The sequence below is a fragment of the Rhodofomes roseus genome (assembly GCF_022264815.1).
Source record: "Rhodofomes roseus strain CIRM-BRFM 1785 chromosome Unknown C8Q71scaffold_5, whole genome shotgun sequence".
Taxonomy (NCBI): Eukaryota; Fungi; Basidiomycota; class Agaricomycetes; order Polyporales; family Fomitopsidaceae; genus Rhodofomes; species Rhodofomes roseus.
The window spans coordinates 992,770-1,017,967 of NW_025952961.1; the positions used below are offsets into that span (position 1 = coordinate 992,770).

Sequence of the window (25,198 nt, forward strand, 5' to 3'; positions counted from 1 at the left end):
GTAAGCGCATGTTTGTCCTCGACCCTGGCATTGTGACGTTGATACTGGGTGAAACCTGTTAGATACGACTACACGACCACCGTTGCATAATATTTTCCGGTCTTTCTGCCCGTATGCTAATGGTAGGCGGATCCCCGGACTCGGTCGACGCTTCCGGGTCCAGAAAAACAGGAAGAATGAGACTCCCCCATAATCGTGAAGGCACTTCTCCTGGCCATTATATCAGTCGGTGACACTACGCTTACAAGTAGATGCAGATGACGTGAATAAATCCATGAGTAATCTAGAAGGGACCAAGTTTGATGCACTTAACGGCGTGCCCCAGCGAAAGCAGCCGCGCTGGCGACGGACGCCAACGACCTCGCGGCTGATCGTTGCGTTAGCGGTTTTGGCGCTGCTTTTCTTTAGGATCGGACCATCAGTGAAATTCCCGGTACGTGCAAGTCGACCAGTGCGAATGTAGGCAGATACATTCTGACTTAATCCCATCCTGACAGAGAGTACGTCACCGGGCACTGGCTTTCAGAAAACATCCCAATCTTTCATGCGTCCGCCCGGCCCACTTCGTGATGCAGTCTGATCACAGGATGCACCACTACGGCGGAGAGCTGTATCCCCAGGCTGCACGGACATCCTTCAAGTTCCTACCGAGTCCTCGGACACTGAGCATTGACGCGATCGGTACCCACGGATCCGTCCGTTTCATGCTTGATGACCGCGACTACGGCCAACCCGAAGACGCGGCTTCCAAGCGATATATTTCGGTTGATGTCACAGCATTTTCAGACGACTGGCTAGGATTCGAACAGACGGCGATGCTTTGCCAAACTGTGCCTCGGGTAACCGGCGCAGGAGAGATATCAGAAGGGGTCATGATATCGGCCGTACGTCTGCCACTTGGCGTCAATACCGGCTTAACGCGCAGGGATAATTGAGCTCACGTCTTCTAGGATACCGACAGAGCCGCCGCCAATCGAACTGTATTCGATATCACAGTCCGATTCCCCGCATCAGATTCGCTGTCCTTACCTCCATTTTCACCGAAAATCTCTGCTACTATGTTCGGCTTCGAGATCCTGATCGACGACATGGACAATCACGTCCTATTTGACTCGGTCTTCCTTCGATCCATGAAGAAGTCAATCCACATAAATGTGAGTCGCGCCATCCTCGACGATCGGTTTGGGCTACAGACTGAGATTAGAAGGCGCTGCGTGCCAACAGCGTGCAGGTACAGAACTGGAATGGCAACATCAGCGGATCGATAACGTCGAAGGGTCAGATCGACTTATACGCCCACAACGGCGCCGTTACGATCAACGCTGATCTTGTCGCGGATGAAGCGTCTGTCACGTCAACTCACTCACCAGGCGCCACAGCGCCGACATTGCTGGTGACCACCGTGTATGGGTGAGCCGAAGTGAGCAGTGCATGTTGTTCTTCTATCTGAGCATTCTCGCAGGCCCATCGACGCAACTGTCAATCTGCTCACAGCTCGCTCCCTGGATTTATTCCGCGAGCCCAGCGATGGCTCTCTGCCGACATACAAGACAATCCTACATACTATCAACGCGCCGCTCACCGTCACATATCCTACCGCGCCCGAGCACCACAATCTCACCCTGTTTGCCTCCAACTCTCATGCACTCACTATCGCCCGACTTCCGGACTCGTTCGTAGGTCATCTGGCATTGCGCTCGCAGAATACGCAACGGCCCCTAGTTGTACACTTGGATGAGAAAGCGGACCGACACAGACGACGGTTGCAAATTACGTCTGTGGACAAGCATGGTCTTACGGCTACTGTCCAGCGCGGTAGCCTTGACTCGGACCGTCAGCTCGGTGCAGGTATAGTTGATGTCCAAGCGATAGGTGGTGATCTGTCTGTGATGTTGTAGTGCGTCTGTTATCTTCGTCGATGGATACTCGAATCGCGGTGTTCCATGCCGCATTCCTCAAAGCGCGATGTAGACTCCAGGTGATCAGAAGGTAGTGATGACCTCAAGGATCCGCCCCTAGGTCGATGCAGTGATCATATGTCTGAACCTTCTCGACACTGAGTACAACAGTAAGCTAAACCCATAGATTTTAGGACAACAAGTGGACATGACAAGAAATCTAGTACTTTCATAGAACGGGGACAGACTGTATATAGGTAGCAGTAAAGATTTGATGATTATGGATTCTAGTTCTAGTGATGCAGGTCCTTGAGAGTCGAGACAGCAGACAACAGAATACTAAGATCTAGATTGAAGGAATAGCAATGACAAAGCAATCAAAAGCAGAAGACCGGAAAACAGAGTTGAATCTGCAGTGAGTCTGTATGTACATAGATGTCATTATAGGTAGATTGGACTTATTGAAGATGAACGTTACCTGAGCAAGTCCGGGCATGTCAGTTGCACGGCCGGCAGTTGACTAGGCTTGCCCTGGGTGTGTCTCTTTGATGTGGCGTCGGAGGACGTCATCTCTGGCGAAGGCTCGTCCGCAAAATGAACAGATAACCTGCGTCGATGCTGTATTGAAGTCGGGTAGCTTGTATGAGGTTTCTCCGCTGGCTAACGGCATCGTATCAACCACCGCATAGCGAGGGCTAGTAGACGACGTTAGTCAGGCATTCCACGATGATACTCGCAAGAATATGATGTAACGCACATTCGGAGCGCTTGCAGAGTCCTGACTTCTGGCTCCTTCGTGAGCTCGAGAGCGAGGGTGTTGAGAGCGATCGGAGAGGGCATATTGGCTTCAAGTTGTCACCGAGGGTTTCTTTGGATGTCGACTTCGTTCCTTCTGCTGAATGACCATGGTCGCCCAGAGGCACAATATATATACGCTCTCTTCGTTGGACTGCACCGCAGAGGACACCCTATGGCTGAAACTCGTCAGTAACTACGAATGCAGAAGTCGGCCTCTTGTTTTCCACCCATTCGCCCATGGGATTTGGCTTGTCAATGACGCATACATCACCTCCGCGGAAGGTGTCGCACTCCGGGGCCATAGAATTTTCAGAAAGACTGCCGCCTGCGCTGCATAAGGAAAAGGGCATCAAAATGCAGGGTTAATCGTTGCAGCCGTATGTGGTAGTTTCGATGATGGAAATCGTTCGCGCCACGCTGTGAGTCCGTGAACTGGCTAAGGGATGTGAGTTACATTCTGTGCGGACGCGGAGGTTGCTCACGCACCGATGCAGATGTAATAGTGTGGACGTGTGAGGCAAGGCAGAGAATCTCGCAGGTCAAATGCCCGAAAATCATCGGACAGCACTCTTGGCTCTGTCGAGACATACCTGCGATAGTACCATTCATAGCAGAATGTCAAGATAGAGACAGTCGGCTAGCATACACAGCTGAGTACACAGAATTCTCGAATACTTTCACAAAGTGTCTCTGCGGCACGCCACCACTGGGCAGGTTACTCGGCCACAGCGAGCAGGTCTAGAAGGTTGCTACAGTTGAGGAGCGGCTCCGCGGAGACAAGTGATCGCCAACAGCAGGACGCACCTATCACGGAATCCGAGAGCACAAAGACGGTATGCAGCCACTCGTCGTAGGACCCGCTGTTCGGCAGGGCTCTGCAGACGGGGCCATACTACGACTCGGCGTAGACTTGGAGCGTCATCGGCGCGGACTACACCGCCGCATCGATGACTTCCTGCCTCCTCTAGGACATAACGACACAATGAAATGCACCGCGTAGTCGAACGACTGCAGCGAGTTGCCGCCGCAAGGCGGCGCTTGGGGTGGCCGGCCGTTCGTTAGTGGTGATCTCATACTCGGCTGTCCCCGAGCCGCGTTTTGACTGGTCCAAGGACCAAGGGACACAGGCTGGTGAGTCCTACCATCGCCTCCGACAAATGGTATCGCCGCGGGGAGGTCCAACACCACACCACGGATCGGAAGGTTGAGCAAGGCTGGTGATTATCTAGCGCGTGTCCGCGACAAGGCAACAGATGGCAAGGAGGGCTGATGCTGCTGTTATGTCCGTGGTTTGTGCGCCACACACGCGTTTTGAGTACGCGTGGTGGTATTTTGCCAGCCACAATACCGCAGAAGTCATTTGATACATGTGTTTCTGCTCACCTAGCCGAGATGGGGCGTCACTCAGAAACTCAGTCGCACAGCGTGATCAATACTGTGTACACTGGACAATGCATTGCAAACAACGTCAGTGTGTAGCGGTCAAGTAGCGTTGTCGTGACAGAGAGAAACAGATTGCACATACGAAGTGAGAGAGCATGGGCGAATGGCAGCATATGTGCATAGCTCTATGGTGGATTTGAGTGGACTAGCCGGTACTCGGAGCGCTCTCTAAACGCTTGAGTCTGCGCTTCCCATCGTCCTTTCTCCTCCTCTTCCGCTCGGTCTGCCTTATGTTCACCGGCACACCAAGACTTGACAAAGTCTATTATGGGCAACTAGATCAGCAGATCCGGACACATTCGTGATCGACTTTGGACTACCTTTGTCAGATCTGTTGACTCCTGGAGACCGGGAAACAGATTTGCGGGATATATAGTGACGGGTCCGCCCCAACACTCCGCAAGGACGGGGCGCTGAGCATGCTCGAAGGTGGCGTGAAGTATGTTGACCACGCGATATCGGATCAAGACCGTGCCCGTGATGGTCACTGCTAGATCCTGCAATTCCCATGGCGTCAGTAGGACTGGTTCACTGTGGCTCATAAAGGAGGTCACATACCGAAAAGACGCTCAGGAGGGCCGAATTTCCATGAAGGTTAAAGCACGACACGGAGACGAAGGTTGTACCTACAAACGCCGTCGTACAACATGATCCTTGTATGACGGGTGCTCCGTTAACGTAAGCCACCACTTCGTTTGGACTAGGCCCCGCCGTTTCCTGCCTTTGTGCATTCTGAGCTGGGATAGGGTTGTAGGGAACTCGCATTGGCAATACGCCTCCCGACATACTTGGTGGATTAAGGGAGGTACTCAGCCCTATCACAGCTGGATCAATCGTATCCATGGGTGTGTTAACGGGGTATTCGAAGTCGGCGCCTGCAGAATCTACAAGGTCAAGATCTTCGAGTGGCGAATACAGGGAGGAAGACAGAACGGGACTTGGGGCGCGGTCTTCATATTGGCTGTAGGCCGAGCGTGATGTAGAAGGTAGGGACTCGGAGATGCCTTCCATGGGAGGGTCGCTGGCCTCTGGAAATGGGAACAGATCGACGAAACAAATGAACCCCAACGCTATGGATTCACTTGTAGCACCGACTCATCAACAAGTCAGCCGGAGAGGGATTTGGCCTGGCAAACCTGAGGTGCATGAGTTCATGCTCTGTTGCCTGGGACGTACCGACTCCATCGAGTTCAAAGAGCTTCACTTGGACAGCAGGTGGGGGGTCAAGAGGTCGCCTATCCTTGATGCCGCACCTTGAGATGGGGAGATCATGAATGCGCTCTTTCCGAGAGAGATGCGATGAACGCACTTGCGCCCCAATTCAGCCTTCTGCAGTTCGACGACTTGTACACGCACGACACGATTGGCCAGCGGGCCAGACAGGAACGATACAGGTTCTCCGACCTGAGTAGACGCGACCCGTTGGACGTGCTATAATCAGGGCAAGATTAATCAGCCGAGATAACCGCGTTGAAGATGTCTGAATCGTACGAGCTGACTTGGAGGCATCTACGAGGGTGTCGTAGAGCGTTGAGAGTCCGAGTCGCAGCAAAGTAGCGATACGGAAAAGCGCAGCTACCCGAGAATCCGGTACACCGTGGTCTAGATGAGGTCCGAATGGTGCAGATGAGCACTACCGGCCGCACCTTGGATGTGCCGTGTATGTAAGATAGGCCAGAATAGGCCCTCACTCATCCGTATCGTCACGTGCAGATGCCCCTACATAGGTGCTTAGGCCCACATCAAGCGTTGGAAGTAGAAACCGAGTGCAAGAGCAATGCAAGAGAGTGAGGCTTGCAAGCGTTGTCGCCTCGTTGCCGTCATTACACAGGCCGTGACATCCCCAGCTGGGGAGTCGCAAGGACATCACAACGTCACTGGTGATGATGATGATGAAATCTGCATTTATTAACCGCCACAAACAACGTCACTCGTAAGTAACCGACTAACCCCGACGGACACGGGAGACGTCACGTGGGTGTCTGCTGGGGCTGCCCGGCTCAGGGCCAAACGGGTTGATGGGCGCTCAGTGGTGTGGAATCTCAGCTCTAGATCCACGAGATCTGCTGCTGCGCAGAATAGGAATCGCGATGTGTACTTGGGCCTTCCCCCCGGCCATGGTCCACTCCCGAAAGGACGCCTGCGTGGCAATTTTCTGCGGGTGTCTTCCAATGGCTCAGGATTATCTCGCATGGCAAGTGGTCGGCCTCAGGCTCCCAAGGCTAGCTCAACTACCTCCTTTGGCCCCTATGACGCAGCCCGATTACTTACTACAGCCTGCAGTAGCTGGTTGGTCTCTATATGGCTAGTCCGGCATGTTGAGTAGTCGTGTCCGATCAATCAGGCACGCTGGATGTCTCAAACGTTGGAGTCTGTCAGTCTTAGTGACCGATATGGCCGCCTGCGTGGTTCACAGCATACCGGCGGGGACACATGGCAGTCAACAGTTCCGGGTGCATGGTGGTCGGTCGGCTTTGTCCAGGCTCGACCGTCCAATGAACGTGAGTCTAGCGCACAGCTTAGAGACACTCTTTGTAGGCATCGCATGGCTCCGTCACTCGGGATGAAGGGATCGCGGAGTGGTCGCGCCGTGAATGGAACGATTGCCGTCCTGGTGACGCCTGCAAACTCCAACTGTGCGGCCCTCTTCTCACTCTACAAGAGAAGACCCAGGATAATGAAGTCAATGCTCTGGTCAAATCGTACGAGGAATATTCCGCCTGGCGACAGCAGGTTTTTTCATCGGTTTGCGACGAGGTGTCGGCTCGCCGTCATGTTGTACATCTGATTACCCTTGTACTGAACACTGCATGGTCACCAGCGTGCGCGCATAACAGAACAAGGCCCAAAATTGACTGTAGCGGGTCACTGTCACCACCTCCACCGCGGCCACGTTTGCATCGTAGTATGCAGGAGGCCGTCCTGTACGCAACAATGTTTGGGACATCGGGTGGTCTCCGCAAGGCTTTACGACACTACCATCACACCGGACTGGTATATAGGCTGCGAACGAGGATGTCGAAGAAGCACCAAGATTTGCGTGTTCGCCTACCAAGGAAGCCTCTTCAAGGATGATCTACTGCGTCGCTTCCCCTTCGTTCCTCCTCGCTCTCCCTTCGATCGGTCTGGAGCGGGAATCACGAGCGTACGTCGCGTTTGTGTCGACATCCATATGAGGACTCACGCATTCACACCGCCTGCAGTCACCTGCCGTGCATTGTCCCAGAGTGGGTCGAGGGCGGATGCAATGATCGACGCGGACGCGGTATACGACCGCCTGGCGTCGTGCGGCGCGCATCAGCGCAGTGTCCGCAGGCTCCAGGCTGTATCATGCAGCTCAGCGAGGTCAAGTTCCAGTGCCAGAGGTGCGGTGCAACGTTCAACCGCCAGGATACCTACAGTCGTCACCGCTGCCCAGGACGAGGTACGAGATTCGCACACGCCAACGACAAGTCGATCGACTGACGCTATGTCACAGTATGACCTATCATCATGACTCCGCGCAACCGAATAGAGCCCGTCCGGACGTCCGTGTATCATTATTGCCTACTTCTCAACCTTACGGTATATTGTGACTCCATCCTCCCCAGTCGTCAGTCGATCCCATCGCCGTATTTATGTCCGTGACTTGCATCATCTCGCTCTATTGCCGTGTATGCACTATTATTCTACTAGAGTACTCCGAAATGGAATGGAAGCCTCCAACAGGCGAACCAAATTATCTAGATGACGACTCCGCGAGCATCCGGCAACGTATCGCCACGACCCGACCCGATTCATCTATCGTTATGGCTGTCAGCTCGGCGCAGGGCTTCGGGAGGGTGAACCGCTGGCAACAACGCGCTCGACCGCCCGCTGTCATACAAGGTCATACATCACAATGACGTCCCGCGAACATGTCTGCCGCCTCGTGTAGTCCTTGTGGCAGGAACGCGGACGAGTAAATTAATTGGATGCTGACATAGGCGTAGTCTAACAACGCTGCGGTGAAGAGATAAACTTTAGGCAGGGCCGAGGGAGGTTAACTCATGTCCGATCGTGTGCCCAGCTAAGCATCCCACTCTGGTCCGACCGTCAGCTGGGTGATTATGACTTGCCTCGAGGTGCTGTCCGTTATGTCCGTCGTGTCCTGTACCCAGCGGCGGTCAGCCCAACGCACTCCGTTACAAGCTGACATGGTAAACGCACCTCGAGGGCCAGCACGTCTTCGTCCACAAGGAAGCAACAGGTAGACGCCGGCACTCTTGACTTCTTGATCGGTGCCGACAGGAACGCCCGATGCGTCTCGATCTTCTGTGCGAAATATTTATAGTCCTCGCGGGCAGAGGACGTGCTCCGACAAAGGCGCATGCCTTCCCTCCCCTCCCTCCCCTCTTCCCTCTCTTCTCTGTCTATGGCAGAGGCGATATTGCGTGGATTGAAATCGTATATGGTGTGCTCAAACATCAGCCGGTAGCCGTAGAGTGCGTACGACCATATGTTGTCATCGTTGTGCACCTCGCCAAGGAAGAACGACGAGTCCGGGCCCCAGCTCTCCCAATTTACCACCTCGACGTTCTCAAGCAGTTGCTCCGCCGTCCCCAGAACGCACTCTTGCACGTCGGTCAGGAAGCGGTCCGTGTAGCACAGCAGCGCGTACTGGATGTGCGAGCCGTCCACGTCTGGTATGCGCATTCGGTAAGAGAACACGACCATGACAGAGCCTGGAGCGGTCGAGAACGGGACCGCAGGGCACTCCGGTGTTACAGGGAGGACTGAGGCATTGAAGGGAGGAGAGGGCCTGCATTCGATGTCGTAGAGGATGCCCACTTTGGTGCGGGGCAACCTGTATCGACGAACGTGGGCGACCGACGGTGGCTGGACAGAGTAAATGATGCTGTAGACATCGAAATAAGGAGGATTCGTGTGGCAGCTCGCGACGATCACGCATTCCTTCGAGAGAATGCAGCAGGAGGAGCCTGAGATCGTCTAGTCGCGGTCGTAAGTCGTGCGCAGGCGTTGGCCAGGAGTAGTCCGGTTCACTCACCCAGCAATCACCCGTCACCCAATTGAGCAGTTGAACCCATTTGCCTGCCATTGCGCAGATACATGCAAGCTCCCCATTGAGCTGAACTGAGTTCACGTCGAAGATTATAACGGTATCAGGATGGTATTCACCCGGAAAGAATGTTTCAGTCGGCACTTCCACGTATTGGGTCTTCGCTCGCTTGTGCTCGCCCCCGTCGCTGAGGGACAGGAAGCGTATACTGGCAGACGATTTTATTAGCCTATGAATTATCAAGACATCGTACACGCATTGAAAATGTTCGTACTTTAGGCCAGTAGAGGGAGGTGAGAAGCTGTTCCAGAGTACCAAGAGGTCCTCAGAGAGTTCGACATCGAAGTCACTGAAGGCTTGGTCAAAGCGATGGACATCGCGGCGAAAGTCGCTCGAACCTTCTGCACCCCGTAGATAGAGTACATGTAGTTCATTCATAAATATCGGGCTTAGAAGATCGACTATGTGTGTAGGAACACTGGAAGGGATGAGGGAGAGGTTGAGCGCGCCGAGCAGCACCGTGCCATTGCGATACGCAGACGCAGACGGTTGGTTCGTGAGATCGGAAGAGCAAACCCGTCGCTTCTCTCGAAAGTCCTGAGTTCTCCAAGCCTCTTGTAACGCCAATAAGTGCTTGAGTCGCATTCCTACTCCAGACGGGTGCTCGGGGTGGCCATCGACATGGTTCGCGATTGCAAGCCGAATCGGATACTGCAACCTGGCATTGTGAAGAGCGATGTAGTCAAACCTTCTGCATACCTGAATGCGCATGAACGTGAGTGGCGAATGTCAAACCAGATGTATAGGGAACGCACCAGACGACAGAACGCAATCTGTACCGCGTCTAAGAGACTCAGAATCTCGACAAGAATTTCCGTTGGCAAGCTGTCCAGAGTTCGTGACCCGCATTGCAATGAAGAGACCGGTGCCATATTTCCGTAGACGTTGATGACTTTGCACCACAGTCAAGGAATGCAGTCTACGAGGCGTCGAAGAAGAGGTGTGGGCTACGAGTATCGTACGAGCCGAGGTAGCATACAAGCGAAGAGGATGCAATTGTAAATCTAGTCACCTCTGCAGCAATAGGTCCACTCGGAGCAGTGGTCGAGGTGAGAGAACAAAGGCAGAGGCAATTGGCAGTAGCTGCCAGGAATAGTACAGTAGGCGCCCGAGGCGGGAACGGCGCGGGGTCGGGTCCCGCCGACGGCGGCGCCGACTACGCGCCTGTGGCTGTCGTAACCAGGTCGTAGCCTCAGACTGCACGGTCAACATCATCACTGTCGATCTGTTCACAGCTCATATACATACACGATGGGTATGCGCAAGAAGAGGGCCCGTATTGGAATCCAGAACTTGCAACATTATGCACAGAAGAAGAACGTAAGGCAAGCAACCGAAATACCCGAGCCGGTCAGTTACCGTCATGTTCCTCGCTAGCACGTTACGTTGTGCTGAACACGATCAAAATGCTGCAGTCGACTTCGAGTGCAGACGGTGCAACGCCACCGACGCCTCCTACCTTCCTGGCAGCATATGACTCTGCGCAGAAGCGGATCTCAGACTTGGCCCTACACCGTCAGGAGGTGCTCGCAGAAATAACACAACCGGCTACCGTGGCCACCATCGCTCGTCCTGAGCACAGGAACTACGAAACCTGGACAGGCACGGTCGCGTCGTTCGGCGCGCCATCCAGTAGTAGGGCTGTGGCGACTCCTTCGAGTCCAAGACCTCCTCCCTCACAGGTGGAATCGACTGCGACGTCACCTACTGCTACGCGTGCCTCTGACCGCTTGAAAAATCGTCATTCTCAGCATACATCAGAGAAGGTCTTGGGAAAGCGGAAGGCCGCTGAGCCAGAGGAGCCATGTTCAGCCGAGTTTACACCTTTCCCTCAGGCGAGAGATGAGGTCAGTTGTTCGGTATACGTATTGCGCATTCTAGTGTTGACATGATTTGGCGCAGTTGGTGGATCAGCGACGTCGCATAAGCCAGTTTGGAGAGGGTCTCATACACGCGGGCACCCTTATAAGGGAGCAAGCCTGGAACGCGGATGAAACCTGGGTCTCGGACGTACTGTGTCGAGCCAACCTCCCTGTTTTGGCGGCAGAGCTGCATGCAGTCCTTTCCTCGCATTCACATTGACGGAACACACTCATCTTTTATCCGCTGAGGCTGAGCACCACACACTGTATAATCTCGATGGGTACACTTTTGCTACAGCTACACGGACATTTTGGGATACAACTACATACCGCACAATGTAATCTACTGTATCATATTGCTAACTTGCTTTCGGACGCACACATTCTTACCTCTCAGTGGTGGAACAGCCGCAGGTTGGTGTGTGCGAACACCATCCCGTGCTCGTCCGCCGCCTTCACGCACTCCTCGTCCATGACACTACCACTCGGCGCCGCCAAGTACTTCACGCCGCTCCTCCTTGCGCGGTGGACGTTGTCCGGGAAGGGGAAGAACGCGTCGCTGCTGCAGGCGACGCCCTCCAGCTTCGCCATCCACTCCCTTTTCGCCTCAACGCTGAGCGGCGCAGGCACCTCCTCGAACTGCGCCTCCCACTGCTCCTTCTCCCTGCCGCCGCTCTCGAACACCTCGCCGGAGACGAACAGGTCGATGGCGTTCGCCTTCTCCGCGCGCTTCACGCCCTTCTTGAACGGTAGCGCGAGGACGCGCGGGTGGTGCCGGAGCCACCACAGGTCCGCCTTCGTGCCCGCGAGGCGGGTGCAGTGGATGCGCGACTGCTGGCCGGCGCCAATGCCAATGATAGCACCGTGGTACGCGTAGGCGACGCTGTTGGACTGCGTGTACTTCAGTGCGAGCGTGGCGACGATCAGGTCCGTCTGGGCTTCTGACGGGAGCTATCCATCGGGGAATGCAATCAGACCGCGGGACACGGTGGCAAATTGACTTGTATGAAACGCACCTCCTTGTTCTCCGTGACTAGGTTCGAGAACAGCTCGGGGCTTATCTTGGCGTCGTTGCGCCGCTGTTGCATGTGGATCCCGTACACCTGCCGCGTTTCAATCTGCGCTGGGACGTAAGACGGGTCAATCTGCGACCCACAATGTTATCAGTGAGGCGCGCTGAACGCGGAAATGAATGTACACGTGCCTGGATAACGCAGTACTTGCCGCCCTTCTTCTTGGAGAGGACATCAAGCGCCTCTGGAGAGTAACCGGGGGCAATGATGCCATCGGACACCTCCCGCGAGATGATGCGTGCGGTGGCAAGGTCGCATGGTGCGGACAGAGCAATGAAGTCACCGAAGGAAGACATACGATCAGCGCCTGTGACGTACTTAGACGTTTGTATGAACACCGGCAGGAGAAAACACACCCCGAGCACGCGCGTACGCGGACGCCAAAGGTGTCAGTGGCTCCTTGAGGTCGTCCACACCGTACACTTTCTTTTCGGTCTCACTGAGCTCGATGCCCACGGCTGCCCCTGCTGGCGATACGTGCTTGAAGGAAGCCGCGGCCGGGAGGTTAAGCGCGTCCTGCAGCTCTTTAACGAGAGCGTACGAGTTGAGCGCATCGAGGAGGTTAATATAACCAGGGGAGCCGCACAATGCTAGATGGTATCCGTGTCAGCATCATTATGTGGTGGTCGTTGGCTGAAACGTACTCTTGAACGGCAACTGTCCCTCCGTGACATACGCCTGCGCGGGCTTCTGGTGCGGGTTTGCGCCATACCTGAGTGCCATGCGCTGCACCGGTCCGACGAGCTTCTCAAGGGGCAGCTCCGAGCTGGTGTACTGTTCCCTGAAGTACCCACTGATGGCATCGTCATACTTCGCGGTCATCTCGAATGCCTTCAGCGCGAGCTTGCTCCGCAGAGCCTGGCCGACTTCGCCCTTTCCGGCGCCCCAGGCATCGAGGAACTCAGCGTAATCAGCGGGGTCGGAGAGGACGGACACGCGCGCGTGATTCTTGGCAGCAGCACGGAGCAGCGTCACACCACCGATGTCGATTTCCTCAACAGCGTCGGCAAGAGTGCAGTTGGGCTGAGCGATGGTGGAGGTGAAGGGGTAGAGGTTGCAGACGACGATGGAGATGGGGGAGATCGACTGCGCCTTGAGATCGGCCTCGTCGGATGGGATGGAACGCGCGAGGATACCTAAAACGTGATATTTCGCAATGAATATCGGATAACGTACGGGACTGTTGTAGCCAAGTCAAGTACTGACCGCCGTGCACAGCGGGATGCAGAGTCTTCACTCGGCCTCCAAGCATCTCAGGCGCTTTCGTGATGTCGGAGACATCTCTTTGATGCGGACGGATAAGTGTTCGTCGCAAATGCAAAGGCAAAGAACGTACTCTATGGGAATGCCTGCATCCCTGATTTTCTTCGCAGTCCCTCCAGATCCCAACAGACGGATGCCAACCGCGTGAAGGCCTTGAGCCAACTCGAGCAAGCCAGTCTTGTCATAGACGGATAGCAGTGCTGCACAGTGGTCAACACACCCAGACATTCACTGACGGTCTCATGAGTACGTACCGATGGGCGTAGACATGGTGGCGGATGGCGGAGTTGTTCAGCCACAGACGCGATATTTTCTCGATCGCTCAGGATCGCTTTGGCGCCCATAGAGTTGATCGCGCGACGCACTCCTTGCAATGTGCAGCATCATGCACATGGATTCCTATGGATACCTGGCATGCACGCATTTCCTCCATGCAGACGTCAAGTTGCATTGTACCAACTTCATTTCAACAACACCAGCAGAATCCAGAAGCAGACTGTAAACTGAGGCTACTATAGCAAAGTCATGATCAACGAAGACATCTTGAGCCCAGCACAGTGACTACAGTGTCAAGACAATAAAACCTTCAGGACGTCGGAAAACCACAGAAATTACGGTACCACTCCAAGTAGCCCTACTACCAGACTGCCATTGCCAAACGACAATACTACCACAGAAACCCACTTTTCCATTTGCCAGTTCCTATGTCTCGTCAAATGACAAGCTCAAGAAAAACCAGCAAAAAGAATAGTGAGATCCCCCGACAACACAAGCCGATACTGCAATGGCAAGGTCATCGCGCCCTCGAGTTGCAAGCAGAGCTCGAGAGCAAGGGCGGCAAAAATTAGATAACCAATAATGGAGGCGGTGCCTCCATAATAGTGGTTAAACTATTAAGAACAGATACTACACTTGATCTAAGCCAAAAGGCCAGAGTGGTAAAGAATCACGATGTCGAAGTCCGGGTTATATAGGGTGGCGGGCGTGCGCACGGACCAGGTGGCTGATGAACTTGACAGCCAATGGGCGGCCTGCAGACGGTTACCCGTAGACTTGCCCGATGCCTACTATACCCGATGCTTGCCCGAGTGCAGCCGACGTTGACATCGACATTGTTTCAATACACCACGTACAATAATGCTCTGCAAACGCAGTTTGACGTCCTTAATTGGTCATCTATCGATCTACAGGGGAATACACTACACCGCAGACACAGTTCCTACAGATACAGACTCATTGTCCATTTGAGAGTTCCCGCGACTCAGTCCTCTCTCGTTCGGCGAGCAAATCCTCACTCCAACGTCTAACCTCCGGATGGCGTACGTGGGGAATGCTACTGTCAAAGAACGGCTGCAACGTAGTCATGTTGTGGTTTCGCTCGTACTCCGAGGCTAAGTAGTCAGGCAACAAGAATCGTGATGAGCGACATTGGCTGTGTTCAAGTCGTGGACAGACCTTGCGATGCCATTTCAAATCTGTCTAAATCTGTCAAGCTTGGTGAGACGTGCAGACACCGAGCAATGATGAAGCACACTCATACCTTTGACGAAACGCGCTTCGTCGGTCTGTTGGTTTTCATACTCCTGCATTCAGCTCGAACTCAGCATCCTTCAGAGACCGCATGCATCGGAGATATCTCACCTGCCAGAGCACCATGATGCGTTGTGCAGCAGGGCTGTCATGCAACATCTCGTGCACGAAATTATGCATGGCTTCCTGCGAGGATATAGCTCGGCCGTGAATATATGATAATGAGCCGCAACTCACTTCTTCTAGGCGTCGTTTCTCGGCCTTCGGTATGCCTTCTCGGGGAGCTATATCTCCCACTGCAAGGTCGTTCACACAAAGCATCAAGCGTAGCAAGGATGCACGAGGCTTACCTTGTGCTTCGGCGAGGTCATGTACGAGACACATCATCACACATCTTGATAGACAAAAGACAGATCGTCAATGATACAAGCATCGCGTCACGTTGAGTGAAACTCACTTAGAGATGTCTAAATTTGTATCTGACGTGCACATCGCGAGGATAGCCATCCTATACATGTGGTCTGAGATACTGGTCGACCGTTAGTGAGCCTGGAGACACGACAGATAGCAACACGGAGGCTTTCACCATACCTTTCAGGACCAGGCACCTACTAAGCCAAGGACATCAGAGATTCCGTGAATACAGCGACAGCACACAGACATTATGGTCAACCCATCCCGTTCGTTTCTGGGTCTGCAAGGACATATCTCAGCGTATTTTAACAGTAGTCACAAGCATAGGCGGACCTTGAGTCGTTCCAGGATGTGGACGAACGCGAGACGATCCACGGCTACATCGCCTGTGGCCTGGTAAAGCGGCGGGAAGACGCGTTTACCAGGAGGAGACGAGCTCTGTGGCGTATTCGCTTCCATTGTGAGAGCAAGATTCGTCACTGCTCCTCATAGGTTGGTGGCTTTTCCGTGCAAAGAGACGTAAATATTGCATACCGTGGCGTCAATGAACAAGTACTGGTAGATCCAAGTTGCACAATGCAGACAAGCTCTGGGCCCTGGACGAGCCCTCGATCGAGCTCGAGCGTACTTAGAGCATGGGAGCACGTGATGCGACGTATGTGGTGCGCGCCTCCGAAATGGCAAGTCCCCAGCCTGTCCCCAGCCTTCCACCTCCACCTCGCCTCACTTAGCCGCAACCACCTTTCGCTGGCCAAACTCGCTCGTTACAGACAACGCAGTACACATCATCTTGCAGGATCGAGCGACTTCTAACGCGACCCAAGGGCTAGGTCTTATGTCCCAGGAAGACCAATGTGAGGCCTCCATTCGCGCAGCGTACCCCAGTGGCTGAGAACTCGCACTTGCAGTAACATGCCGGATATGCAGCGCACCAGCCGAACCAGACCAGCCGCTCTTTCATCCATGCAAGTGCTCCGGTAGTATCCGGTACATCCATCAAGATTGGTGAGCTGAAACTCCGGTCTCCGCGCTCCTAATGATAGTCATCGGCTCGTCGCCACAGCTTGAAGACATGGCTCGCGCATAGCAAGAAGAAGACATGCGATATATGCAAGTTCCCGTATGCCTTCACGAAAGGTACGCCTTCGTATCGACCCCTGCACTCGGGAGATTGATAGCGGCTCCAGTGTATGCTCCGGACATGCCGGACAGACTGCCGGTGCTATTGCTTCTGCGGCAACTCTCGCGGCAAGCATTCACCACAGTAGTGTTCTGCATACGGGCTGCAATAGTCGCTACGGTATGGCTTGCACTACTACCGTGGGCTACTATCTGGACGTGGAGGATGTACTTCGCCATGGGCGACTCAACGTGCGTTACATGTTTGCTCTCGCGAGGTTCATTCGGTCTCACTAGGTCCGACTTCATAGCGCTTGGTGGATCAGCGACCTACCAAGGCCACCGCAAGACAATGATGCTGCCAACACGTCGTCTCTGCACGTCAACACAAGCACGCCGATCAGCAATACCACTTCTTTCCTGTCGCATCCTATTGTCCGCTCGATCTCGTCGGACATAGTCTCAGGTCAAATCATCGCGTCTCTCATTGTCCTCGCTTTCCTCGCCATCTTCCTCCTGCGTGAGTGGATAGCGCAGAACGCTCGCCCGGGAGTCTTCGAAGAGGGCGACGTAGCTCCTGGTGACCTCGCAGTGGCTCCGCAACAACAAGTAGTACCGCAGCTTCCTGGACCGAATCAACCAGCTCCTCTCCCTGCTCTGGCTGCTCCGGCCCCTGCACCAGGGCCGAATGGTCACGCAGCGCAGGGGCAGGACAAAGACCATCAACAGGAGGAAGACGATGGGACGCCGAAGAAGAGGGCTCGTCGGGACACAGAATCTGAAGAAGAGCAACCCTATGTGCGTCGACCGACACCTCGTTTGGCCAGAGACAAGGGCAAGCGCTTCGACCGTCGCGAGCGTATGGCTGGTGCAACTGGGCATGACGGGTTACGTAGACGGTATCCGTTCAGAGACTCCTCTGAGTCACCAGAGGACGAGAACACACAGAATTACTTGGCAGATGAGCTCGACGACGGTAGGCCGCGACTGGACCTAGGCGAGGAGCAAACGCAATTCACGTTCCGTGCCCCAGACCAATTGCCCGGGGGTTCTGACCAGTCAGGGACGAACGGTATAGACGAGACCGACCGGACACCACCACTATTCCTCGGATCCGTCAGCACGGACATCTCATCGTGGAACCCGCGTTTCGGGAAAACCTCCGGCGACGACGCAGGTCTCCCAAGGCCCCGGTCTGCGAACCCAGACGCACCAGAGGACGTTACGTCTTTGGTGTCACCCATTGACGTTCGGACGCCCGTTAATATGCATATCCCACGAGAATTGCCCTCCCCCATCATCGCCTCCGCTGCATTTGATAGAACTGTGTCGGACAACATCGATAGTCTGACGAACGTAGGACCCATTTCATCAGTCTCGACGTCCTCCACTATCTCGGACGTCCCGAGCGGTCTTCGGCGTCCGCCATTGCCCAGTGTCACATTGCCATCGCCTTCGTCCGGTGTACCACCATCAGCGAGTGCATCCATCAGCCGCGGTGCGACGCCACTTGACTCACCCAGTCTAGCGACGTACAGTGCACCTGAGGAGTTCGAAGCAGGCCCCTCAAATCTCGCGGGTTACTTCGGCAGGAGACCTTCATACGAGGATGATGAACCGCCGGACATGCGGGAGGAGCACAGTCGATACTTCGCAACAGGGGAAGACGAGGGCTTCGGCGCAGAGATAGATGACGGAGAAGGCACCGAACACGGGGGGTCTCAAGCACTCGGTGCAGTTGATCTGCAGGCAGGTGACGGCGCGAATGGACAGCTCGACCAACCTCCTCCGGCTGAGGCACCCGCACAACCCGCCATGAATCCCGAAAACGCGCAGCTCGTGTTGCAGGCCTTCGGAGACCTCGGTGACCGCTTAGAGGAATTGAATCAGGAAATGAATCAGCTTCAAGAAAACCTGGATGAGAACATTGAGGATGACATGGACGGGGCTCTGGAAGGTCAGTGCACGGATGATCTCATATCTTTCAGTCACTGATATGGCCCTCAGCTATTGGTCTGAGAGGGCCATTGCATGGCGTGGTCCAGAACGTAAGTATACAGTAAGTTACGGCTAGCAATCGCTCACACCGTGTTGCACAGGCTGCACTGATGATCTTCATCCTCGATGTGACGATCGGATTGGGCATTTGGGTGCCGTTTACCATTGGCAAATCGACTGCACTCCTCTCGGTACGCCTTGCTTTGCTTTTTATTGCCGCGCTCGACTGACAACCTCAAAGTTGGATCCTCCCCGCCTCCTGTACATCTTGCATCTACCGCTCCGAGTGATCCGGTTTGTGACGGACCCTATTGTTGACGTTGTAGCTCTGCTGTTCACGAAGCTCGTTGTGCCACCCATCCTTCGATTACTGCTTCTGTTCCTGTGGCCATTCTTAGCCATATTCGGCGGTGGACAAGACATTACCGACACAGGCGCAAAAGCAAAAGGTGGTATGGTCAGTATTTTCTTTAGATGTCTGCGCAGTAAGTTTTCAGCACTGACTTGATATGTCAGTACGGATATGTCTGCAAGATGCTGGACCGCTTCGGTGGCGTATTCTCGACGGTATCCGACCCGACACCTTCGGAGTCTGTCTCATTGCTCGACCGCCTTGTAGAGAGCGACTCCGTCGCCTTCCGTTACATCGAGCCATATTTCGCTCCGCTGGGTGGCAAGATACGGACTAACTCAGAGGAAGCAAAGTCGAACTGGATACGTCTCGCCATAGGAAATGGTCCAAACGAGAAGATGTTCGCGATCATACTTGGTTATGCCGTCATCGGGATCATGCTTGCTTTGTACCTGAATGTGCTCACCATCGGCAACGTCAGAAACGCAGGAAAGGCAGTGCGGAGTGCCGTACGCCAGCAATTGCTGGTGGTAAAGGTATGTTGTATGGTAGTGACGTGCGCTTACACTCGCTAACATCTTCATAGGTCGCCGCCTTCATCATCGTCGAGCTCGTTATCTTCCCTCTTGGATGCGGTGCAATGTTGGACGCGTGCACCGTTTGGCTCGTGCCAGAGGGCAACTTCCAATCAAGAGCCGCATTCGTGACATATGCACCGGCCACTTCTGTGTTCTATCATTGGGTCATCGGTACCATGTTCATGTCAGTCGTTTGTCCGTGTCGTACACCGGACTTCCGCTGAGAACCTCATTAGGTACCAATTCGCTGTTCTTCTAGCAGGTTGCCGTGACATCATGCGCCCCGGCGCGATGTGGTTTATCAAAGACCCCCAGGATCAGAATTTCCATCCAATCCGCGACATACTGGAACGCCCGGCCCTGGTGCAGATTCGCAAGCTGCTACTCAGTGCCGTCATGTATAGCTTCGTCGTCGCTGCAGGGGTCGGTACTGTATCGGGCATACTGCAAATGTTCAGCCGAACCATACTGCCTTTCCGCTGGAAGATACGGTGAGCCAATATGCGTCTGACCTTCATCAATCTGACCAATCTGCTACCAGAGAACCGCTGACCCCTGTGCCCGTGGATCTTCTCTTTCTGCACCTCGTTCTGCCCTACACGATGCAATATTTCCGCCCCAAGAAAGTGCTGCGACAGTTCGGCATCACCTTCTGGAAATTCCTGGCTGCTCGCCTACGATTGAGCTCGTACATGTTTGGTGGCGAATACCCCATGGAAGAGTTCACACCGCGTCGTTGGCTGCATAGGATCTACACCCCCAGGTTCATCTCACGTTACGAGATAAAACGCGACGGTACGTTCAAGCGCGTTCCTAACAGCGACAATGTCGCTCTCGTCAAGGATCTCCCTGCGACCGCGGACGTTGACCGCAGCGGAATCCCTCTCAACGATGAGCAAGCACGCATCATTGCAGCTCAAGATGCAGAAGCGGAGAAGCACAAGCGGAATAGCAAGAAAGACTACGCCATTGCCTACTTCCCACCACACCTCAGATATCGCCTCGCAGTCTTCATCCTATCGGTTTGGATTGTTGGCTCCGTGATGCTTGCCCTCGTGTTGGGCGCCCCCGTTCTGGTGGGCCGTATGTTCTTCAAGCTCTTCATCCCGCATGACGTCCATGATGGCTACGCTTTCATTGCCGGATTCTACCTCCTCTGGGCGTGCTATCTCGTTGCATACTCAGTCGACCGTATGGACAAACGCCGTCAGCGCAGGGGCAACGCAGCAGTGGAGCATAGGGCCCGATGGCCGCTTTACTTGGTCAAGCGGAGCTGCCTCTGGGTCGCCCAGATGTCTTACATGGTGTTCTTCCTCGGCATCGTGATCCCCACCCTCCTCGCTTTGGTCATGGAGTTTTATCTGGTCCAGCCTATACGACACATCGCGCGACCGCCGCCTGAGCAGCGCATCCGTATTGTCGACATGTGGGCGTTGGGCCTCCTGTATTCGAAGATCTTCCTTCGGGTCTTGCGCATACAGCCCGGTGGGAATGGCTTCATCCGAGGCATCGATGTGGTAAGGCGGGAGTCCGTACTCAGACTATGCTCATTACTCACTCAACGAACAGATCATACGAGGAGGCTGGACACATCCAGACCCCTACAGAGCTACGAGGGACGTCATCGCCCCCTTGACATTCGGCTTATTAGGCATGCTTTTCTTCCCAGCTGGCGTGCTGTGGGCCCTACGTAACATTTTCATGATACCGATCGGGGACGATTTTCTCTGTGAGTCCGTTTATAATGGCCCGGAATGTCTCTGACCTTCCGCAGTCTTGCATGTCTATCCCAGTATCTTCACAATCGCAGGGTTCGGACATACAGCATACGTACTGTCTCGCGTCTACGGGTCATGGTCACAGAGCATTCGCGACAAGGAGTTTCTCGTCGAGATGCGACTGCAGAATCTCGAGCACGAAGCAAACAGCGACGCGGATGCAAAACGTCCTGACGTACCAGTCAACCCTTTGGCCGTGCAGTACAAGCTCGATGACAGAGAGGACGCTGAAGCTGCACTTGAAGTCGGAGAAGAGGAGGAAGAGGAAGGAGACTGAGCTGTATTGCATTGACTTATCGCATTTCTTTATAGTATACGCACCTGTATGTAGCATTGCACCCAGATCACCTCGCGTGGCACTATCGACGTCTTATTGCAGACACAAACTTTGAGCGGAATCAGAGTGGGTATCGCTTTAAGATACAGTGGTCTACATTGAGTTGTACAGCAGGTGCATAGAGATAAAATAAGTGTGTTACAAGGATAATTGTGAAAGATCCCGGCGGGTTGAACACGTCCGGAGGAGCCCTCTCGTCTGACAATCCCATGTAAATGACTGAGATACCAGCATCAGAAGTCTTCATCGTCAGCGAGATCTGCGGACCACGCCTCCGAATCAGTCGTCTCGTAGTCTTGGTCACCCTCGCCCTCGGGTGCCAACTGCCACGCTGTCCAACTACCGTTCCTCTCCTCCCTGACATCCCACCTCTCGGGATGAAACTGCATGTCCGAGGTGATCCAGTCGATGTAGCCTTCCCCCGACTCATCGTCGTCGTGCAGACGTATGTTCCAGCCGAGGTAGACTGTGTTGTGGTCGTCTACTCGCGCGCAGAGGCCATGCTGGTGGGTATACGACATCCGGAACATGTCGATCATCTGGAGGGTGGCCCCGCGGCGGAGCATGCGGAGGTCATTATCGTTGACATCGTCGAACGGGTAGTCGTCGAGGGTCGCATTAACCGAGGGTGGCTCCCAGCGCGGTCGCTCGTAGGGGCCATCGTAATGTTCGTCGTCATCGGCAGTGCCGTATCCATCGAACGGCCAGTCATCGTCGTCGTCGTCGTATTCGTCGTCGAAATCATCCTCGTCATCGTCTTCGTCCATGGGCCAGAAGTTGTCAGGGTCATCCGGGTCAGCAAAGATGCCCTCCCAAGGATCATCATCCGGTGGTGGCGTCGGACGACGTGGAACACCGGGCTGTGCCTTGGCCTTCTCCAACGCTGAGGTCAGGGATTTCACGAGGAACAGAGGTATGGGACGGCTGGTGACTACGGTGCGACAGCATGGGCAGGTCTTCTTGCGGTAGAGAAGTGCGTCCGGCTCGTCTTCATCGATCATCTCGTCTTCGCCTGCGGGTGCTGAGCGGAACCATTCTTGTAGACAGGTCTGGCATAGCACATGGCCGCATGGTGAGAGACTGCGCGAGAATCAATCAGTCGGGACGGAGAAAGGAGGAGAAAACTTAACATACCCGTGCGGTTTCGCGATGAGTTCCATGCAGATCTGACATGAGAGGTTTGTTTCGAAATTGGAAACAAGCTAAACATCCGTATTAGTAGCCTGTCCGAGGCCACGAAGGTGCTCGACTCACTTCTTCGGACTTCTTCGATTGTCCCTTCAGCTTGTCTAACTCCTTCGTCTGCTCTTTCTGTGACTGAAGAATGGTTAGGATCGAAAGGTGTACAGATTCGGTACTGAATACGCACCTTCGCTGAATTCGCGACTTCCGATCTCAATTCATCAATGACCTGGAAAGATGTCGATCAGCCATAGGCAGTCACATAAGGGTGGCACGTGTCTTACCTTGCTTTGCTTGTTGATAGTCTTCTTTGACATGTGTAATTGCTTTTGAACGATAAGCGGAAGGTATTAAGACGAAGGTGAAGAAGGCTCACCTTCCGAAGACTCTCAATCTCGCACTTCAAACGGACAAGCTCAGAACTATCATACGTCGCCACAGGTATCCCAACGTCTCCATCTTCCGCAGGACCGGGGGTGGCTGTACGTGCACCACGAGAGTGGATTTCCCGTGACTTTGACCTCTCTTTCTTCTTGCTTCTGATACTGTTGCTTGCCGTAGCATGTTCTCTCAGAATGTAGGCGTCCCCATCCTCTGCGAAAGACTGCACCCTGGCCTTCGCCTTGCCTCGGCGCCCGCGTTCTTGCGGAACTTCGTCAATGGAGGATTGTGTCACAAGCTCACTGATAGATGGGGCAGACGAGATGCTCTTTCTCTTCCTCCGCTGACTGCCTGACTCAGAAGTAGTCATGAGTACGGCTGGGATTTCCTCTAGAATACGCGCATCCGGCGAACGTGACTTGCGCCTCCGCATGCTGCCGGTATGCGTAAGATGCGACCTGTTCTCCCGCTGTCTTGCACTGGCTGTTGAGCGGCGATGTGAGGACTGCGTGACTGTATGGGTCGATGGTGGCATGCTGGGTTGGGTGGCTATGTGAGTCGGCACGACGTGATCCCCTTGCACAACAGTCACCTCGATAGCGTGAGGTAGGAGGTAGGATATGCTTGAGACGTGGATACAGCAGTGAGGGGGATGGAGGCGGCCTGGTGGCGGGTGAGGACAAGGAGGAGTCAGGACAGCATGTCGCTCGCAGTGACCACGCACAATAGGCGTGACGAGTCACGACGACGCGTGAGGTCACCGCATACGCGCACGCGTCACGCGTTTCGGATTCCTCGATGCTTCAGGCTCCCCGCGTCCGCCACAGCCTGAGCACTATCTCCAAGCTCGCTCACTCAAACGTTCTCTTGCGCTCGAGAGAGGCAACCAGCATTCAGAACCTAGCCACAACCTGTTACTCCTGGCGAGCGTCGACAATGTCTGAGGCTACAACACAAGAGGCGAATCGGCCACGCAAGGTTCCAGCCATGCGCGGACGACCGCGCGGCGGTGGGGCTTCAGCAAAGCTGAGAGGACTCCCAAAAGACTCCCCTGAAGTGCGCATGTCGAAAACGCTCTCTTGGGTGCTCCGACACGGCTCGCAGGCCGAGGGCCTCGCTATGCGCCCCGACGGATATGTGCGCGTCGATGACCTTGTATGTGCAGCTATCCCTCTCGGGCGTGCAGCAATATCCATAACCCTGAGTTAGTTGAAGATACCTAAGATGCGCGAGATGGACTTCCACAATTTAGAAAACATCGTACAGAATGATAGCAAAAGCCGCTATGATTTGAAGTGCGAGCGAGACGAAAGCCTCGAGCCTCCAAAAGAGATCTGGTGGATCAGAGCCAACCAGGGTCACTCAATGAAGGTAAACTGATTGCTTGTGCGATGATACATGACTGGATTACAACCTCACTCGATCGCAGGAAGTCAAACTTGACTTGAAGCTGATGAACTCAGTGAAGGATATCCCGACGGGGATCGCTGTGCACGGCACTACGCGTAAGGCCTGGGAGCTCATCCGTAGGCAAAGTCGTACCATGCACATGGTTTGACATCTCACATACCTTTCGCCGACAAAGAAAAGCAAGGGCTTTCGAAGATGTCGCGCAACCACATACACCTTGCCCAAGGAGTCCCGGGCTCCGGGGTCATAAGTGGTAGGTTGCAGACGCTTCCTCTATTTTGGCCAGATCGCTGAAATCTACCTGGTGCAGGCATGCGCAATTCCTCGCAGATCCTCATCTACGTTGACGTCCAGAAGGCCCTCGAAGCGGGAATCAAGTTCTTCCTCTCCGCGAACGGCGTCGTCCTCACCGAAGGAGACGAAAAGGGCTTCCTAGGCCCGCAATTCTTTGCGCGCGTCGAGACGGCCAAGGGCGAAGCACTACCTGGCTGGGAGACTACGCAAGCCGTGCCGCGTATCAAGGAAGTCAAAAAAGCGGAGGCGGCGGAGAAGGACAAGCCTACGGAAGTCGATGCGACAGTTGCTGGTTCTGTTACGGATACATAAGCGGGAGTGAATGGTAGATCAGCACTCTCACTGACCGAAGACTGTATTAGTACGTGCACAAAAACTCTACTAGAAAAC

General features: G+C 54.4%; 9 protein-coding genes across 9 annotated transcripts; 4 read left to right on the forward strand and 5 right to left on the reverse strand.

Annotated features, from left to right (window-relative positions):
* The first annotated feature begins 15 nt into the window (after positions 1–15).
* C8Q71DRAFT_474289 (uncharacterized protein) lies at positions 16–1,993 on the forward strand. The gene is made up of 5 exons (XM_047918772.1): positions 16–433; positions 498–884; positions 951–1,154; positions 1,208–1,410; positions 1,463–1,993. The coding sequence occupies exons 1-5, from the start codon at positions 275–277 to the stop codon at positions 1,896–1,898; spliced, it is 1,389 nt and encodes a 462-aa protein (XP_047781679.1). The 5' UTR covers positions 16–274; the 3' UTR covers positions 1,899–1,993.
* Positions 1,994–4,129: 2,136 nt separating this feature from the next.
* Positions 4,130–6,012, reverse strand: C8Q71DRAFT_745513 (velvet factor). The gene is made up of 6 exons (XM_047923008.1): positions 5,631–6,012; positions 5,449–5,570; positions 5,276–5,392; positions 4,698–5,220; positions 4,460–4,636; positions 4,130–4,401 (listed from the first exon to the last, which is right to left on the reverse strand). The coding sequence occupies exons 1-6, from the start codon at positions 5,646–5,648 to the stop codon at positions 4,285–4,287; spliced, it is 1,074 nt and encodes a 357-aa protein (XP_047781680.1). The 5' UTR covers positions 5,649–6,012; the 3' UTR covers positions 4,130–4,284.
* Positions 6,013–7,829: 1,817 nt separating this feature from the next.
* On the reverse strand, positions 7,830–10,109 carry C8Q71DRAFT_892836 (uncharacterized protein; the record flags this gene model as incomplete). The annotated part of the gene is made up of 5 exons (XM_047928699.1): positions 7,830–8,268; positions 8,328–9,107; positions 9,166–9,385; positions 9,452–9,936; positions 9,993–10,109. The coding sequence occupies 5 exons, from the start codon at positions 10,107–10,109 to the stop codon at positions 8,188–8,190; spliced, it is 1,683 nt and encodes a 560-aa protein (XP_047781681.1). The 3' UTR covers positions 7,830–8,187.
* A 236-nt stretch (positions 10,110–10,345) lies between these two features.
* C8Q71DRAFT_474410 (uncharacterized protein) lies at positions 10,346–11,406 on the forward strand. Its single transcript, XM_047918773.1, has 3 exons — positions 10,346–10,587; positions 10,653–11,084; positions 11,140–11,406. The coding sequence occupies exons 1-3, from the start codon at positions 10,489–10,491 to the stop codon at positions 11,317–11,319; spliced, it is 711 nt and encodes a 236-aa protein (XP_047781682.1). The 5' UTR covers positions 10,346–10,488; the 3' UTR covers positions 11,320–11,406.
* An 86-nt stretch (positions 11,407–11,492) lies between these two features.
* Positions 11,493–13,705, reverse strand: C8Q71DRAFT_855329 (bifunctional purine biosynthesis protein ade10; the record flags this gene model as incomplete). Its single annotated transcript, XM_047927163.1, has 8 exons — positions 11,493–12,050; positions 12,116–12,244; positions 12,298–12,479; positions 12,529–12,762; positions 12,817–13,308; positions 13,379–13,455; positions 13,509–13,635; positions 13,690–13,705. The coding sequence occupies 8 exons, from the start codon at positions 13,703–13,705 to the stop codon at positions 11,493–11,495; spliced, it is 1,815 nt and encodes a 604-aa protein (XP_047781683.1).
* An 868-nt stretch (positions 13,706–14,573) lies between these two features.
* Positions 14,574–15,992, reverse strand: C8Q71DRAFT_745540 (HD domain-containing protein). Its single transcript, XM_047923009.1, has 11 exons — positions 15,914–15,992; positions 15,713–15,858; positions 15,627–15,659; positions 15,557–15,573; positions 15,423–15,494; positions 15,316–15,359; positions 15,203–15,261; positions 15,077–15,151; positions 14,976–15,018; positions 14,891–14,920; positions 14,574–14,826 (listed from the first exon to the last, which is right to left on the reverse strand). The coding sequence occupies exons 2-11, from the start codon at positions 15,836–15,838 to the stop codon at positions 14,669–14,671; spliced, it is 657 nt and encodes a 218-aa protein (XP_047781684.1). The 5' UTR covers positions 15,839–15,858; positions 15,914–15,992; the 3' UTR covers positions 14,574–14,668.
* Positions 15,993–16,081: 89 nt separating this feature from the next.
* Positions 16,082–21,628, forward strand: C8Q71DRAFT_474546 (uncharacterized protein). Its single transcript, XM_047918775.1, has 16 exons — positions 16,082–16,157; positions 16,204–16,233; positions 16,288–16,384; positions 16,443–16,516; positions 16,567–16,750; positions 16,810–17,474; positions 17,532–18,455; positions 18,506–18,546; positions 18,598–18,687; positions 18,738–18,953; positions 19,013–19,384; positions 19,435–19,610; positions 19,663–19,917; positions 19,968–20,943; positions 20,996–21,155; positions 21,201–21,628. The coding sequence occupies exons 2-16, from the start codon at positions 16,215–16,217 to the stop codon at positions 21,479–21,481; spliced, it is 4,530 nt and encodes a 1,509-aa protein (XP_047781685.1). The 5' UTR covers positions 16,082–16,157; positions 16,204–16,214; the 3' UTR covers positions 21,482–21,628.
* A 28-nt stretch (positions 21,629–21,656) lies between these two features.
* On the reverse strand, positions 21,657–23,811 carry C8Q71DRAFT_474535 (uncharacterized protein). Its single transcript, XM_047918774.1, has 6 exons — positions 23,100–23,811; positions 23,008–23,049; positions 22,911–22,952; positions 22,796–22,858; positions 22,676–22,743; positions 21,657–22,621 (listed from the first exon to the last, which is right to left on the reverse strand). Exons 1-6 carry the CDS (start codon positions 23,637–23,639, stop codon positions 21,775–21,777), a joined length of 1,602 nt encoding a protein of 533 aa, XP_047781686.1. The 5' UTR covers positions 23,640–23,811; the 3' UTR covers positions 21,657–21,774.
* A 355-nt stretch (positions 23,812–24,166) lies between these two features.
* C8Q71DRAFT_703174 (KptA family-domain-containing protein) lies at positions 24,167–25,120 on the forward strand (the record flags this gene model as incomplete). Its single annotated transcript, XM_047920302.1, has 5 exons — positions 24,167–24,259; positions 24,314–24,475; positions 24,534–24,630; positions 24,690–24,764; positions 24,825–25,120. 5 exons carry the CDS (start codon positions 24,167–24,169, stop codon positions 25,118–25,120), a joined length of 723 nt encoding a protein of 240 aa, XP_047781687.1.
* Positions 25,121–25,198: the final 78 nt, after the last annotated feature.

Coding starts and splice junctions, on each gene's coding strand:
- C8Q71DRAFT_474535 (XM_047918774.1), bottom strand. CDS start 23,639: ATGCCACCATCGACCCATACAGTCACGCAGTCCTCACATCGCCGCTCA. Junction 23,050..23,099: donor AGATTGAGAGTCTTCGGAAG/GTGAGCCTTCTT, acceptor ATCGTTCAAAAG/CAATTACACATGTCAAAGAA. Junction 22,859..22,910: donor AAGTCGCGAATTCAGCGAAG/GTGCGTATTCAG, acceptor ACCATTCTTCAG/TCACAGAAAGAGCAGACGAA.
- C8Q71DRAFT_745513 (XM_047923008.1), bottom strand. Junction 5,221..5,275: donor CATGAACTCATGCACCTCAG/GTTTGCCAGGCC, acceptor CGGTGCTACAAG/TGAATCCATAGCGTTGGGGT. Junction 4,402..4,459: donor AGTCAACAGATCTGACAAAG/GTAGTCCAAAGT, acceptor TGCCCATAATAG/ACTTTGTCAAGTCTTGGTGT.
- C8Q71DRAFT_745540 (XM_047923009.1), bottom strand. CDS start 15,838: ATGGAAGCGAATACGCCACAGAGCTCGTCTCCTCCTGGTAAACGCGTC. Junction 15,360..15,422: donor ACAAATTTAGACATCTCTAA/GTGAGTTTCACT, acceptor TTGTCTATCAAG/ATGTGTGATGATGTGTCTCG. Junction 14,921..14,975: donor CGAAGCGCGTTTCGTCAAAG/GTATGAGTGTGC, acceptor CAAGCTTGACAG/ATTTAGACAGATTTGAAATG.
- C8Q71DRAFT_474289 (XM_047918772.1), top strand. CDS start 275: ATGAGTAATCTAGAAGGGACCAAGTTTGATGCACTTAACGGCGTGCCC. Junction 434..497: donor GACCATCAGTGAAATTCCCG/GTACGTGCAAGT, acceptor CCATCCTGACAG/AGAGTACGTCACCGGGCACT. Junction 1,155..1,207: donor AGAAGTCAATCCACATAAAT/GTGAGTCGCGCC, acceptor TGAGATTAGAAG/GCGCTGCGTGCCAACAGCGT.
- C8Q71DRAFT_474546 (XM_047918775.1), top strand. Junction 18,954..19,012: donor CAAAAGCAAAAGGTGGTATG/GTCAGTATTTTC, acceptor TTGATATGTCAG/TACGGATATGTCTGCAAGAT. Junction 19,918..19,967: donor CCTTTCCGCTGGAAGATACG/GTGAGCCAATAT, acceptor ATCTGCTACCAG/AGAACCGCTGACCCCTGTGC.
- C8Q71DRAFT_474410 (XM_047918773.1), top strand. CDS start 10,489: ATGGGTATGCGCAAGAAGAGGGCCCGTATTGGAATCCAGAACTTGCAA. Junction 10,588..10,652: donor CAACCGAAATACCCGAGCCG/GTCAGTTACCGT, acceptor AAAATGCTGCAG/TCGACTTCGAGTGCAGACGG. Junction 11,085..11,139: donor TCCCTCAGGCGAGAGATGAG/GTCAGTTGTTCG, acceptor GATTTGGCGCAG/TTGGTGGATCAGCGACGTCG.